The 14,907-nt window shown below is 43.5% G+C and overlaps 1 protein-coding gene across 1 annotated transcript in view; it reads right to left on the reverse strand.

Moving 5' to 3' along the window:
- Nucleotides 1–14,907, reverse strand: part of TRANK1 (tetratricopeptide repeat and ankyrin repeat containing 1) — a 108,409-nt gene that overhangs the window by 78,132 nt on the left and 15,370 nt on the right. Inside the window, 4 exon segments of the mRNA XM_062179716.1 lie at nt 3,019–3,157; nt 3,753–3,836; nt 7,702–7,820; nt 10,723–10,873. Coding sequence (XP_062035700.1) covers nt 3,019–3,157; nt 3,753–3,836; nt 7,702–7,820; nt 10,723–10,873 — 493 coding nt within the window.

Consider the following 14,907-nt stretch of genomic DNA (forward strand, 5'->3'; position numbering starts at 1 on the left):
AGGCGGGACGGGAGCACTGGTTAAAGCAATGGGCACCAGCAACCTCCACTTTAACAACAAGCCAGCATCCCTGATTAGATTACCCTCCTACTGTCTTCCCCAAAGGCCAGATATTCTGAAGTCTTTCCTTAGACTCCTGCACTGTAAGTCCTCAGATCCAGGCAAGCCACGTGCCTCTGCCAATCCCGTGGACACCATTCATCAGTGACCACGTCAGAGGTTTCCTCTGAGAAATCAATCAGGCCATCTTGCAGCCTCATCACACCAGCACCACCTGTAACCTCAGGAACCGAGGCTCAGCAGGGAGCCACGACCTTCACAATCAGAGGCATGCTTCTCTGGGCTTCAATTCCCTAATCTGAAACTGGAGGAACCGCCGCCTTTTTACCTGGGAGTAGAATATAAGGTCTCATGGCAGAAAGATGCTGAAAACTCAGAAGAAACTGCCTCTCCTTTCTTTTTCTCTTTTATATTTCTAAATAAAAATGAATAACTAGAAAATATCATACTCATCCCTGAATGAAAGGAAGGAAAACACTAAGGGGCTGGTGCTGTGGCGCAGCGGGTTAACACCCTGGCCTGAAGTGCCGGCATCCCATATGGGAGCCGGCTCTAGTCCCGGCTGCTCCTCTTCCCATCCAGCTCTGTGCTGTGGCCTGGGAAAGCAGTAAGAAAATGGCCCAAGCCCTTGGGTCCCCGCACCCACATGGGAGACCTGGAAGAAGCTCCTGGCTCCTGGCTTCTGATCGGCGCAGCTCTGGCTACTGCAGCCATCTGAGGAGTGAACCAGCGGATGGAAGACCTCTCTCTCTGTAACTCTATCTTTCAAATAAATAAAATAAATCTTAAAAAAAAAAAGACAGGAAAACGTTAAGAAATTCAGACAGAAAAGCATTTGGTTGGGGCTAGCACTGTGACACAGCAGATAAAGCTGCCACCTGCAGCACTGACATCCTACATGGGCATCGGTTTGAGTCCCACCTGCTCCACTTTCAATCCAGCTCCCTGCTAATGTGCCTGGGAAGGCAGTGAAGATGGCCCAAGTTCTTGGGCCCCAGCATCCATGTGGAAGACCCAGAAGAAGCTCCTGGTTTCAACATGGCCCAGCTCCAGCCCTTGTGGCCATTTGGGAACTGAACCAGCAGACGAAAGACTGATCTCTCTTTCCTCCTCTACCTCTGTAACTCTGCCTTTCAAATAAAATAAATAAATAAATCGTAAAAAAAAAAAAAAAAAAAAAAAGGCAAGGGCCAGCGCTGTGGCACAGCGGGTAAAGCCGCTGCTTGCAGTGCCGGCATCCCATATGGACACCAGTTCAAGTCCCGGCTGCTTCACTTCCAATCCAGCTCTCTGCTATGGCCTGGGAAAGCAGTAGAAGATGGCTCAAGTTCTTGGGCCCCTGCACCCACGTGGTAGACCTGGAAGAAGCTTCTGGTTCCTGGCTTCAGATCGGCACAGCTCCAACTGTTGTGGCCCATTGAGGAGTGAACCAGCAGATGGAGGACTTTCTCTCTCTCTCTCTCTCTGCCTCTCCTTGTCTCTCTGTGTAACTCTTTCAAATAAATAAATAAATCTTTTTTTTAAAAAAGCATCTGACCAAAGATAATGTTTTAATTGTTATTAACCACTTAGGCAAAATTTTCTAGTATCTGAAAATTGTTAAAAGCTATGAGTTTAAGGCTACTGTGTGGGCCCAAAGGAACATTTTAAAACCATTCCCTCTGCCCTTTTTCTGCTTTTAAAAAGGGATATGTATTTTTGTTTAAGAAAATCTCCACGTAGAGAGAAAAATATCACTTGTTGACCGTTTTGAAAGAGCTCTTAATTGAGACCAGTGCTTTAAACACATTTACAGGCTAAGGAACTCCAGGAGGGAAGAATACTTAAAACAGTTGTGCAAATTTTAAAAGTGTGCAATAAAAGTATTTGCTTTACCTTTAAAGAAAAAAAGAAAGAAACTGGGAGGACTGAATTGACTTGTTTTTAATCAGGCTTTAAAGTAGAAGATGGCCCAAGTCCCTGGACCCCTGCACCCACGTGGGAGACCCAGAAGAAGCTCCTGGCTCCTGGCTTCAGATCAGCTCAGCTCCAGCCACTGTGGCCAAGTGGGGAGTGAACCATAGTATGGAAGACCTCTCTCTCTCTCTCTCTCTCTCTCTCTCTAACTCTGACTTTCAAATAAATAAATAAATCTTGAAAAAAAATCAGGCTTTACTCTTAAACATCTTGCCCATCAATTCCTATCTAAGAAAAAGTCTCTTAGGGATTCCCCAATATATTAAAGTAGTGACAGCAATTCAAATCTGGCCAAAGCAAAATGGAGATCTGTGGACTCCATCCCCAATGGGCCCCCACTCCTGAGGAGACAGTTCCGTCTAGAAGAGGCAGGCCAGCCAAGCTCTCTTGGCCCCTTCTGGCTCTAACATGGTAGAGGTATATGTTCAAATGCTTGAACATCCACCTATGCTTGAAAGGAAAAGCAAGGTTCTGTCTAAAGTGCATGTGGGTATGGTTGTTTATGATAAAATATTTTAAAATTTAAATCCTATAATCAGATGGTGAGACTTTTTAAAAAGTAATTTTATAAAACAGCAATCCTTTAGAAGAATCACAACCAAACTCTACCAGCAATGCCACGTTTCCCTCAGGATGCTCCCAGCCACAGCTCCAGAACACAGCAATCATGGAGAACGAACTGAGGTGAAACAAAGAAACAAAGCAAAACCAGGACAGAGAAACCCCAAAGCTGCCTCTGTCAGCAGGAAGAAAAGGCCACAGCTTGGTTCAAGTCCAAGGCTCCACCTGCTTCCAGGATCTATCCAGGAAAACAGAATCCTTTCAGTCTGGGCCTCGTGTACTACCAGATCCCAAGAGAAGTAAAAATGACGCTGTTTCCCTGATGCTTCATTAACTTGAATCTTCAAGTGGCTAACTGCTGATTTCACTTGAGCTCTACACAGTCCCTGTGCTCAGAGCCAGAGGCCAGCTGTGAAGGTAGGGAAATGGGAAAAGACTCACTTGCTTGGATACAGAGTTTCATGAGGGCATGCAGAGGGTAAGGCCCTATAGTCTCAATGCTGGCACCAATGGAGATGAGCCACTGGACTACCTTAGGCACCTGTTTCATTTTCTCCTGAAGTCCAATGAAGATATACTTCTGGGGGGAAAAACACATAGAAAATCATGGCATTCTCTACAATATGAAACTTCAAATTCTTTCATCCAGAGATCAGATTCAGTAAAATCTGGATTAGCTGTGGTCCCAGCCCAAGATTACTATAACTAACAAATTTGCCAAGAGACAGCCGAAGGGGAAGGTCCAAAATACAAGGTCTGAATTGAAAACCTATGTTTTGAAGCCAGCACTGTGGTATAGCGGGTAAAGCTGCCACCTGCAATGCCAGCATCCCATACGGGCACCGGTTTGAGTCCTGGCTACTCCACTTCCGATCCAGATCTCTGCTAGTGCCTGGGAGAGCAGTGGAAGATGGCCCAAGTGCTTGGGCCCCTGCACCCATCTGAGAGACCTGGAAGAAGCTCCTGGCTTCAGATCAGCCCAGCTCCGGCCATTGCAGCCATTTAGGAAGTGAACCAGCAGATGGAAGATCCATCTCTCTCTCTCTCTTTCTCTCTCTCTCTCTCTCTCTCTCTCTCTCATCCTCTGCCTTTCTGTAACTCTGCCTTTCAAATAAATAAATAAATCTTTTTTTAAAAAAAAAAAAGAAAACCTATGTTTCAAGAAACTGTCTTACCTCAAAGAGACTTCTCAGTGATAACTCTGGGACATGAATATGTCTTGGCAGTTGGTCTTTTCTTGCTGACAGAAGCAGAAATGACTGAGGAGAGAAAAAGAAAAGGCTGGAATAATAATGTTCTCCACTAGATTATCAGAACATGCAGGTTTAAGCTTTAAAACAAACAAAAATAACATTTAAAACCCTCCCGTTTCATCTCTTTTTTAAAGCTACCTGCCAAGTTCGTTAGTCTATGCCATGATGATCAAGCACCCTCCGTCAGGCCAACTCCCTGTGCTTGCTGACCAAGGTCTCTGCATATTCCACAAAGCCAGCTGAGGACAAGAGCAGCTGCTATCAAGCACACTGCAGACAGCGTAGTGGCAGTGCGGTCAGAAAGTAAGTCCCGGAACAACTCCTTCAGCACAGCAAAGGACTCAAATCCTTTAGTGATATCCCGTCCCAACTGATCAGTGTTTCACAAGCCGCGAGTCCTTGGGGACTGTCCGCTCCTGTCCAGGGGTGTGCCAGAGTCAGCTGCTATCAGCTACCGAGCTGACTGTGCACATCTTCCTAACTCCAAATCCTGGATGTCATATTAGTAGCTGGGAATTGGCCGTAATGGCAGTATTTACATTATGAAACTGGTAAATGCTACAAATCAAGACTTTTTCAGAGAGCTAGTTGTTAAACCACTGAGCCTAGCTAAGGCCTAAAGAAACTGATTGTGGGAGGTTAAGAAACCTTATGTCACAGAGCACATCCCAAGAGGCCCTACTGAGATTATCTAGGTTTGCCAACAGGTCTAGGAATTCCAGGCTCTGATATGACCATGACAGAAGACATAGTTGTGGGGAATCCCACGGGAGTCCCAAAGGAGTTATGGAGCACCAGTAACCCAAAAAGAAAGAGAAAAAGCAAAACCAAAATGGAGTTACTTAAGCCAAGCAAAACCAAAATGGAGTTACTTAAGCTACGGCCACAAAGCACCAGGAACTGCCCAGACCATCTGTCAGAACAGACACAGGTGGTGAGGCCTGATGAGGGTGGGGGACATTACATCATACGAAGAAGCCAACCAGCTGGCTACTGCACTACTTCAACCTCACCACTGCACCATGATTGGTCACACCCAGGAGACCCCTAAAACACCACTGGTCACACCCAGACACCCAAAAAGATGAGCCTGTGATTGGTGACACCCAGGGCACCTTCACCGCCCGCCTACCCCAGAGCAGGGATAAAAAGGCAAGCCTCACAACCGCTCTTCATCCCTGGGGGACCACAGCTCAGTGCAAGTGAAACTCTGCCTGCGACTCCACTGACTGAGCTCAGCTCACCACCCTGCTGAAGCCACCTCCTCTGGACATCCCAGCTGCTGCCAGAGCTGACATCAGAGCTGGACCTCTTATCAGGTGACCGCTCCAGCCCTTCACCTTGCTGTCCAGTGGGAACTCTGAGTCTACTGCCCAGAGCGCCAGTCATTCCGTGACCCCTGCCTGTCAGTGACTGTTCTGAGATCCGTCTCTCCGAGTGGTAACGGAGACTTTGGGCTCTGGACTCTGACTTTTCATGACCGTGATATGAACCTTGAGAATGCAGCATTCATATTACACCCTTAGCCATGAGTGTTTAGATTGGTTATGCTTTTATGCTTTGTATGTGTTATACTTATTACTATTGCTGGATATTCCTGGAAGTTGCCTTACTCCTAGATGTGTGTTATGACCTGTGGACTAATGACATATTGAGTAGTATTGACTTTAGATGTGTGTGATGAATATATATACCGAGTGGTATTGAATACTGAATAATAAATTGTATTGAAAAGACTACCACGACTGTGTGATTCTTCCCCGAGCTCTGACATGTCGCATTAGCCTTGTTGAGCTGTGTGACAAGTGGTGCTTGCGACACTCGTCTCAGCTCCAACCTCCCATATACACACTCTTGCCGGTAGACTCAGGACCACAGGAACTGAGACATGGCCACGTCTTACTTCTAGTTCTTTCAGTTTAGTGCCCACTTTTAACTGCTCACATTGAGCAGGCCCCACTGCCTCGATAACACATTCAAGACTCTGAAGGTTCTGATGGTGGCCTGGCTTTTACAAGATGTCTCTGCCTCCAGTGTTTGGGAATTCTCTGGGCCCTACTGAAAGCAAGATGTTGGACCTGCCACTTGGGCTAGATTCCATGGCCTTCCCTGGGCTGCCTAAGGTGATGACCTACCAGGAGCTGCTGGATCCCATTCCCTCACTGCCCATCCACCTATGCCACAGAGTTCGTGCATTCCACTCCACACTTGGAAGACAGGACAAGGTTCTTTCCTGGGTGAACTGAACTGCCCCAAACTGAACTGCATTCCTGCTGGCGAGGTGTGAAGCCCTCTATTTAGAGATCTACCTTGGCTCTTGGAATCATAGAATTTCACGACTTTAAAAAAGAAAAATAAGGCAGTAAAGATCTTTATAGATCACTTAGTCCAGTCCTCTTGTTTAAAAGATTAAGTATCTTTAACAGGGCCCTGGATTTCTGACTTCTGTTCTCCTTATCCAAGTTCTCCATTCTCCCAAGATCTTCAGAGTTTCAGGTTAGTTTCATGGATGGACTTTAGAAATTTCCCATGAACCCCTTGAAACTATATATATACATACTTGTCTTTGCATGGAAGAGAGCCCCATATTTCATCAGAATACATGAACCATGACAAAATTTAAGAATTCTCTATCATAAAGTCATTTGACCTGCTTTGATTTAGAGTTCTTAGCAGGTTGCCCTTGCTTCTGGTGATTTCTCTCTGGAGTGCTCAGCTTTAGAAAGCCCAGAAGGCACTTTCTAACCAAAATCCCAGCCCTGATCACCTATTCTCAGGAGTACTATACCTAGCCCATCATCAGTGGGCACCTGGCCTATGTGAGGTATTATAAAACTCCTTAGCTCCTTGGATGGCACCCTATAGGCCTTCTACAGACAACAGCTAGTAGTAGTAGATGCTCTGGGCCATTATTTCTAATTCTCGGCACCCTGAGAGGATGGTTTTTATGCTGCAACTGAAAAAGCACAGAGGGGAAGTAAATAAGTAGAGGATTAGGGTCAAGGACACATCTGTGTGACACAGAGGCAAGCTCCACAATTCATCTGCTCCTCTACTTCTTAGGCTGTTGGCCCTGTGATCAGGTCCTATAGCTCCATATAGCTACTATCCAAGGTTATCAGTCCCTTAACACTATACAGTAACTCTTCCAAGCAGCGTAAGTGTCATCTGGGCCCACACTAGCTGATGAACAGTTGAAAGTACTGTGAAGATTAATATGCAATTGTTGATTTTTCTCGTTACCATAGGTGTCTGGACTTCACATTTCTGTATGAATTTGGAGTGACAGAGCAAGAAGTAAGGATATCACAAATAAAGTATTTTTTCCATATTGAAACAAAAGGGAGTTGGTTGGTTAATATAGCCCAACAACTTTCCATCTTCAATAATGTCCTAGTTAAAAAGTCAATATGGGGGCTAGTTTTGTGGTATAATGGGTTAGGCCACCACTTGTGGTGCCAGCATCCCATATAGGCACCAGTTCAAGTCCTGGCTACTCCACTTTCAATCCAGCTCCCTACTAATGTGCCTGGGAAAAGCACTGGAAGATACCGCAAGTGCTTGGACCCCAGTACCCACGTGGGAGACCCAGATGAAGCTCCTGGCTCCTGGTTTCAGCCTGGCCCAGCTCTGGCTGTTGTGGCCTTCTGGGGAGTGAACCAGTGGTTGGAAGACCTCTTTCTCTGTCTCTCCCTCTCTCTGTGTAACTCAGCCTTTCAAATAAATAGAATAAATCTTTTTAAAAAAAAAAAAAGTTAATCCAGCATCAAGTTTAATAAATAATACATTACACTCCCTCAACGCCATCAGAAAGAAATAATTTAATTGACAATGTACTTTCTCCATAAAAGAACCATCTCTTTTTACTTACATGCCATAATCCTTTCTTTGCCAACTTTTCCATTACAGATTGCCACACTTTTGCTGAAAATCCAGTGGTGAAAATGTGATCAAAGCAGGGCAAGAAACTTTGCAAAGCAATGGAATCACCTGAAATAAAGTTATACAGTTTACAAATCTTGACATGAAAAAGTCTGTAACATCTGGGAGAAGGTCTTCCAGTTAAAACCACACATAGACAAATGATAAATTAAGGATAACAGAAAGGAAAGCACTCTCAAAGATAAAGTCCTATACAGCTCACTGATGGTAATCATTTTAAGTTCACCCATAAAATCAATCCCTGGAGAGTCGGGTGGCACAATGTGATCTAACATCCACCAAGCTTTTCTACTTGCCAAGCCCAGTGAGGTGCACCTATATTTAATCCCTTGAACAAACCTCTAAGGCAGTGCCTATTATCTCCATTTACACAGGAAGAAATTGAAAATTTAGGAAAGTTATGGTTCTTACTTCCTTTAGGAAAATGTGACACATATTATTGCTACTCAACAGATTAAAGATCATGACAAAAAACGTACCATGAAAACATTATTCAAAACAAAGTAGGAAGGTGGGCATTTGGCCTAGCTGTTAAGACACTTGCATCCTGTATCAGAGTGTCTGCATTCACTATGCAGCTCTGGCTCCTGGCACTGTATTTCTACTAATGCAGATACTTGGGAGGCAGCAGGTGACGGCTCAAAAAGTTGGAGGTTCTTTCCACCCAAGTGGAATAACTGGATTAAATTCTCAGCTCCCAGCTTTGGCCTAGTCCAGTCCTGCCCATTGCAGGTATTTAGGGAACATTCATTCTCTTGCTCTAAGAAATTTCATGCAACTAGTTCATGACAAAAACAAAGACTGGACCCCATATCTGCCACCTCTTTTGGTCAACACACATTCTTCTTACCTAGAGGCCCATTAACATGATCCCCCAAACCACATTTCTCAAACTCATGGATGAGAATGTCCAAGGTGATAGGTCAAAGGCCAGAATAACACAGCACCTTTCCTGAGGCTATGACTTTGAAAAAATAAAGAAATATCAAAGCAAACATACATTATATGAAAGGATAACTACATTTTTCAAAATTTAGAAATCAGGCTATGGGTGTAGTACATTTACCCTCCAAAGAGGAGTATTTTGGTAGAAAAGTGTCAGACACATTTACCTGAGAAGCCCTGTTTTAACTGCTTCCTCTTGGAGGTGTGAGAGCAGAAGAGAGAACACTAGGGTATCTGAAGGTGCAGTCACCAAGAAGCAGTTGTTTAGAATTCCTGTAACTCTGGCCTGGCTTCTGACAGAACAGTGACTTTTAGAAGAAGCAGATACAGGGAGGAAGGGCAGGGAATCAGCCACGCCATTGGGTTATGAAGAGGAACAGAGGCCATCTTTGGCCACTGGGGGCTAAAGGCTGCTTGGCAAGCTGGACCCAACAGCGCCTGTCTGGAGACCTTTCCCTTCTCTGTCTAGGAGACATGGCTGTGCCTCCTCTAACTCATCCCACCGCCTGTTATTACTCTAACTCCATATCCATGCCAAACTTGTCCAAAACTGTAGGATTCCATCCACAGGCCACAAAACTTGCTTTTCCAAAACAGCAATGGGTACAGCTAGATCAATAACAGCTGAATCAATTGCCAGAAGTGATTTCCCATTTCTAAAAGCCAAATACCATTTCTAACATGAGCCATTTTCTGAATTTTAACATCTCTGAAATCAGGGCATGTCTAACAACAGATATTGTCTCTCACTGGCAGATAATAGGACACCTTAAACCAGTGCAATTTAAATTTGATCAAACCCAACATTTGAAAACAATGGCTTGGTTTCTGGCAGGACCTTAACACTACCAGCATGGAGAATACTACAATACTGCACAGGTTTATGGTGTTGCATGAGCAAGTCATGACAAAGTCATTGCACAGGCCCACCCCATCACTAAAGCAGTAATCTAATACCGTGATGCAAATGTTCCCTGGGTGGCCCTCCAGATGGAGTGATGGGTCTCCTGCTGAACTGCTGTGACAGGCAGGAGGCATCACACCGGGGCACTCAGCACTCATGATCAACTTTCATAGGACCTTCTGTGAGCCCTATTCAAGTTACTCTCACGGCAAAGGTAGGAGCGAGAGAAATCCCTTCCACCTGCCTTAGTTCTTATGTGGACTCTGGCTGGATCTAGGAGTCCAATTCATACAAGTGCTAATTAACAAAAGAGAAAAACAGAAAAGTTTTACTAAATTGGTGTGCACATGGGGTCTTCACAAGGGAGTGAAATCTGCCAAGAATCTCCACAGCACAATGTTTTTCAACGTTTTAGACAAAGAACAATAAATTTGTGAAGAAACGACAGAACATCTGGACTGGGGTAGTAAATTCTAGAGATGTTACTAAGATATTTGGGGATGGAGAATGCAGAAAGTAGAAGATAAGGGTTACTTGAAGGAGTATGTTTATTCAGATTCACTGTAGCTCCAGTTACCAGTCTCTGGTGATCAAAGCTCTTTTCCAGCCTTGGCATGTCAAAGAGAGCCCTCCCAAAAGAATCGCATGGTTCGCTACATGAAGGAAAACACGGGCCAAATGACTCTTTCTGAAGTTACAGATCCTCAAGCAATTTCAGCTCAAAATAATCAATGCACCTTAACTTCTTCACAAACCACAGTATGTTCTCAACAGATTGGAGAAATTCTTGCCAAAAACACAGGAAAAGAGCAGCCAAGTAGTATAAACAGAGACATCTCTAAGAATAGCAACACAGAAAACTTAACGGGTCTGAAACAAAACTCCAAAAGCATGAAATCATTTTACACAATAGAATTTGGCTGTTTTTATGAAGGCATGAGCCATGAAAGCTTCCAACATGCTTTCTAGTGTGTAAACCACTTTCATTCACACTGGATACACAGCCACACATACACACCCTGGAATTACCTCCCCAGGAGTCACTCAAATTAAGTAATAAGGACTTAAAAAAAAAAAAAAACTTCCCCAGTCCTGACTTACTGTTCATAGTGGTGAAAATCCCAATAAGGAAATCAGGAACCTGTGCTTGGTCTTGGCTTTTCTGTAGAAGTTGCAGACCCTCAAAAAATGTGCAAGCAGCTTCATAAGGCTGGAGCAACTGCAGCAAGGCATAGCCAGCTTGGTAGTATCCCTGGAACAGGAGACAAGGCAGAGCTGAAATATATGCCATCTTTTCCAAACTGTTGCTGAAAGGAGGCAAGTTTAGCAACATGGGACCATTCAACTCTAAAAGTCTTCTCATGGAAACACAGATTTCCAATAAGCACAAGAAACAATTTCCATGTCATGTTCTTTTTTTAAAATTTTTAAAAATATTTTAAGAAATACAAATTTCTAAGTGCAACTTTAGGAATATAGTTATTCTTCCCACCATACCTGCCCTCCCACTCTCACTCCCACCCCACTACCTCCTCCCTCTCCCCTTCCCAGTCCCATTCTCCATTAAGATTCATTTTCAATTAACTTGGTACACAAAACACCAACTCTATACTAAGTAAAGATTTCAACAATTTACACACACACACACAAATGGTTTGAGAACTAGTTTTACAGTTAACTCTCATAATACAACTCATTACAGACAGAGTTAGTGCACAGTGATTCCTGTTGTTAATTTAATAATTAACACTCTTACGTATGATGTCAGTGACCACCCAAGGCTCTTGACATGAGCTGCCTAGGCTATGGAAGCCTTTTGAATCCACAAACTCCATCAGTATTTAGACAAGGCCACAAGCAAAGCAGAAGTTTTCTCCTCCATTTTAAAGAAAAATACATCCTTCTTTGATGCCCCCTTCTTTCCACTGGTGTCTCACTCACAGAGATCCTTCATGCAGAACATTCTTTGCCACAGTGTCTTGGCTTTTCATGCCTGAAATGCTCTCACAGGCTTTTCAGCCAGCCACATCATATTCTGTGCCACATTTTTCCTGTCATTTTTTCACTGCCAAGAAAATAACCACTTACAAATCCATAACTTACACAACATCTAACATATGACACAGAAAGAAGGAAGCAGGTTTGGTTCCAAAGATATGTGTGGTTTATTTATTCATATCTCAAATCACAGCCTGAGCCAGAAAGACGAATGAAAAATAAACCTTTCAGGAAAAGAATATGAATGTCACATAAACACAGAAATTGTTCCCTAGCATTTCAATCAAAATAAACACAATTTACACTGAGTATGCAAGGAAAAAAAATTTAATGACAAGCATGGAGATTTACCAAGCTCCACATTATAAGCAAAATATACCAGAGGTCAAAAGAAAATTGTTTTGTGTAAAGAGAATAAAATTAACATGATTAATAGAAAAAAATCTACATTTTTCTATATACAAACTATATAACTCTCAAACAGGAGTAAAACGACACTGCATTCTCTACCCTGAACATCTGAATCAGCATCAGGCATCTACACAAACAATTTCCCTAGGTTAACTGAAGACTTTGCTATCAGGGTTCATAGCACTTCTAAATTTGCCTTAACACCAAATCTCTGATTTTTTTACGCTTATGTGATTTTTTAATTTTTCTTTAATTTTTAATACAAAAATTATATTTATTTATGGCTTACTGTGTGATTTATTTTTACTTTATTTTTAAAATTTATTTCTTAAGGAATATACATTTCCTAAGTGCAACTTTATAGGAATATAGTTATTCTTCCCACCATACCTGCCCTCCCACTCACTCCCACCCCACCAGCTCCTCCCTCTCCCCTTCCCGGTCCCATTCTCCATTAAGATTCATTTTTAAGGCCGGCGCCGCGGCTCACTAGGCTAATCCTCTACCTGCGGCGCCAGTACTCCTGATTCTAACCCCGGTTGGGGCGCCGATTCTGTCCCGGTTGCTCCTCTTCCAGTCCAGCTCTCTGCTGTGACCCAGCAGGGCAGTAGAGGATGGCCCAAGTGCTTGGGTCCTGCACCCGCATGGGAGACCAGCAGGAAGCGCCTGGCTCCTGGCTGAGACTGGTGCAGCGCACCAGCCTTAGCAGCCATTTCAGGGTGAACCAACGGAAGGAAGACCTTTTGCTCTAACTGTCTAACTCTGCCTGTCAAAAAAAAAATGTTGTCAATTAACTTGGTACACAGAAGACCAACTCTATACTAAGTAAAGATTTCAACAATTTGCACACACACACAAAAGGTCTGAGAACTAGTTTTACAATTAACTCTCATAATACAACTCATTGAGGATAGAGCTTATACATGGGGAGTTAGTGCACAGTGATTCCTGTTGTTAATTTAACAACACTATTATGTAGATGTCAGTGACCACCCAAGGCTCTTGACATGAGCTGCCTAAGCTACAGAAGACTTCTGAGTCCACAAATTCTGTCAGTATTTGGACAAGGCCATGAGCAAAGTGGAAGTTCTCTCCTCCCATTAGAGAAAAGTATATCCTTCTTTGATGGCTGTTTCTTTCTGCTGAGGTCTCACTCACAGAGATCCTTCATGTAGAATATATATATATATATTTTTTTTTGCCAAAGCATCTTGGCTTTCCACACCTGAAATGCTCTCACGGGCGTTTCAGCCTGACCAGGAAGCCTTAAGGACTGATTCTGAGGTCAGAGTGTTACTTAAAGTGATTGTCATTCTATGAGTCAGCTCTGTAGACTGCTTCCCATGTTGGAACATTCTCTCCTTTTTAATGCTATTATTATTACCAGGCACTAAATCCTATTTATATGATCACTTTAACACTTAATCCTTTCTACATGTTCACTTTAACAGTTAACATGATCGGCCGGCGCCGTGGCTCAACAGGCTAATCCTCTGCCTCGCGGCACCAGCACACCGGGTTCTAGTCCCAGTCGGGGCACCGGATTCTGTCCCGGTTACCCCTCTTCCAGGCCAGCTCTCTGCTGTGGCCAGGGAGTGCAGTGGAGGATGGCCCAAGTGCTTGGGCCCTGCACCCGCATGGGAGACCAGGAAAAGCACCTGGCTCCTGCCATCGGAACAGCACGGTGCGCCGGCCGCAGCACACTGGCCATGGCGGCCATTGGAGGGTGAACCAACGGCAAAGGAAGACCTTTCTCTCTGTCTCTCTCTCTCACTGTCCACTCTGCCTGTCAAAAAAAAAAAAAAACAGTTAACATGATCACTTTAACACTTAAGATGGTATTTTTACCAACAAGCTTAATAGGATTTGGATGACCCATGACAAGTTTTTAAACTGTACCTTTAGAAGTAAGCCGGAATGCAGAACTATACAGATTTACAGTTACAAAATTCCTCCTCCCTCTCTTATTCCCACTCTTATTTTTTACTGAGATCTATCTTCAATTGACTTTATACACATATGATTAACTCTAAGTTAAGCAAAGTTCAATAAATAGTATGAAGAAAAAAACAAAAAAACAAACAAAAACTGTTTCTTGACAGTCAAGACAAGGGCAACTCAAGTCATCTCTTCTTGAAATGTCAATTTCACTTCTACAGATTTCGTTTTAGGTGCTCTATTAGTTCTCAGAGATCAGGGAGAACATACAGTATTTGTCTCTTTGGGATTGGCTTATTTCACTAAGTACAATGTTTTCCAGATTCATCCATTTTGCTACAAATGAATAGATTTCATTTTTTACCACTGTGTAGTATTCCATAACATACATATCCCATAATTTCTTCATCCAGTCTTTGGCTGATGGGCATTTAGGTTGATTCCATGTCCTGGCTATCGTGAACTGAGCTGCAGTAAGCACGTGGGTGCAGATAACTCTTGCTCACTGATTTGATTTCCCTTGGGTAAACTCCCAGGAGTGGGATAGCTGGGTGATATGGTAGGTCTATATTCAGATTTTTGAGGTATCTCCATACTGACTACCATAGTGACTTTACCAGTTTGCATTCCTACCAACAGTGGATTAGGGTACTTTTTTCCCCACATCCTTGCCAGTATTCATTGTTTGTTGAGTTCTGTATGAAAGCCATTCTAACTGGGATGAGGTGAAACCTCATTGTGGTTTTGATTTGCATTACCCTGACAGCTAGTGATCCTGAACATTATTCCATGTTGGCCATTTGGATTTCCTCTTTTGAAAAATGTCTGGGCTGGCACCATGGCTCACTTGGCTAATCTTCCTCCTGTGGCACCGGCACACTGGGTTCTAGTCCTGGTCGGGGCACCGGATTCTGTCCCGGTTGCCCCTCTTCCAGGCCA

The sequence above is a fragment of the Lepus europaeus genome, chromosome 2, assembly GCF_033115175.1.
Source record: "Lepus europaeus isolate LE1 chromosome 2, mLepTim1.pri, whole genome shotgun sequence".
NCBI lineage: Eukaryota > Metazoa > Chordata > Mammalia > Lagomorpha > Leporidae > Lepus > Lepus europaeus.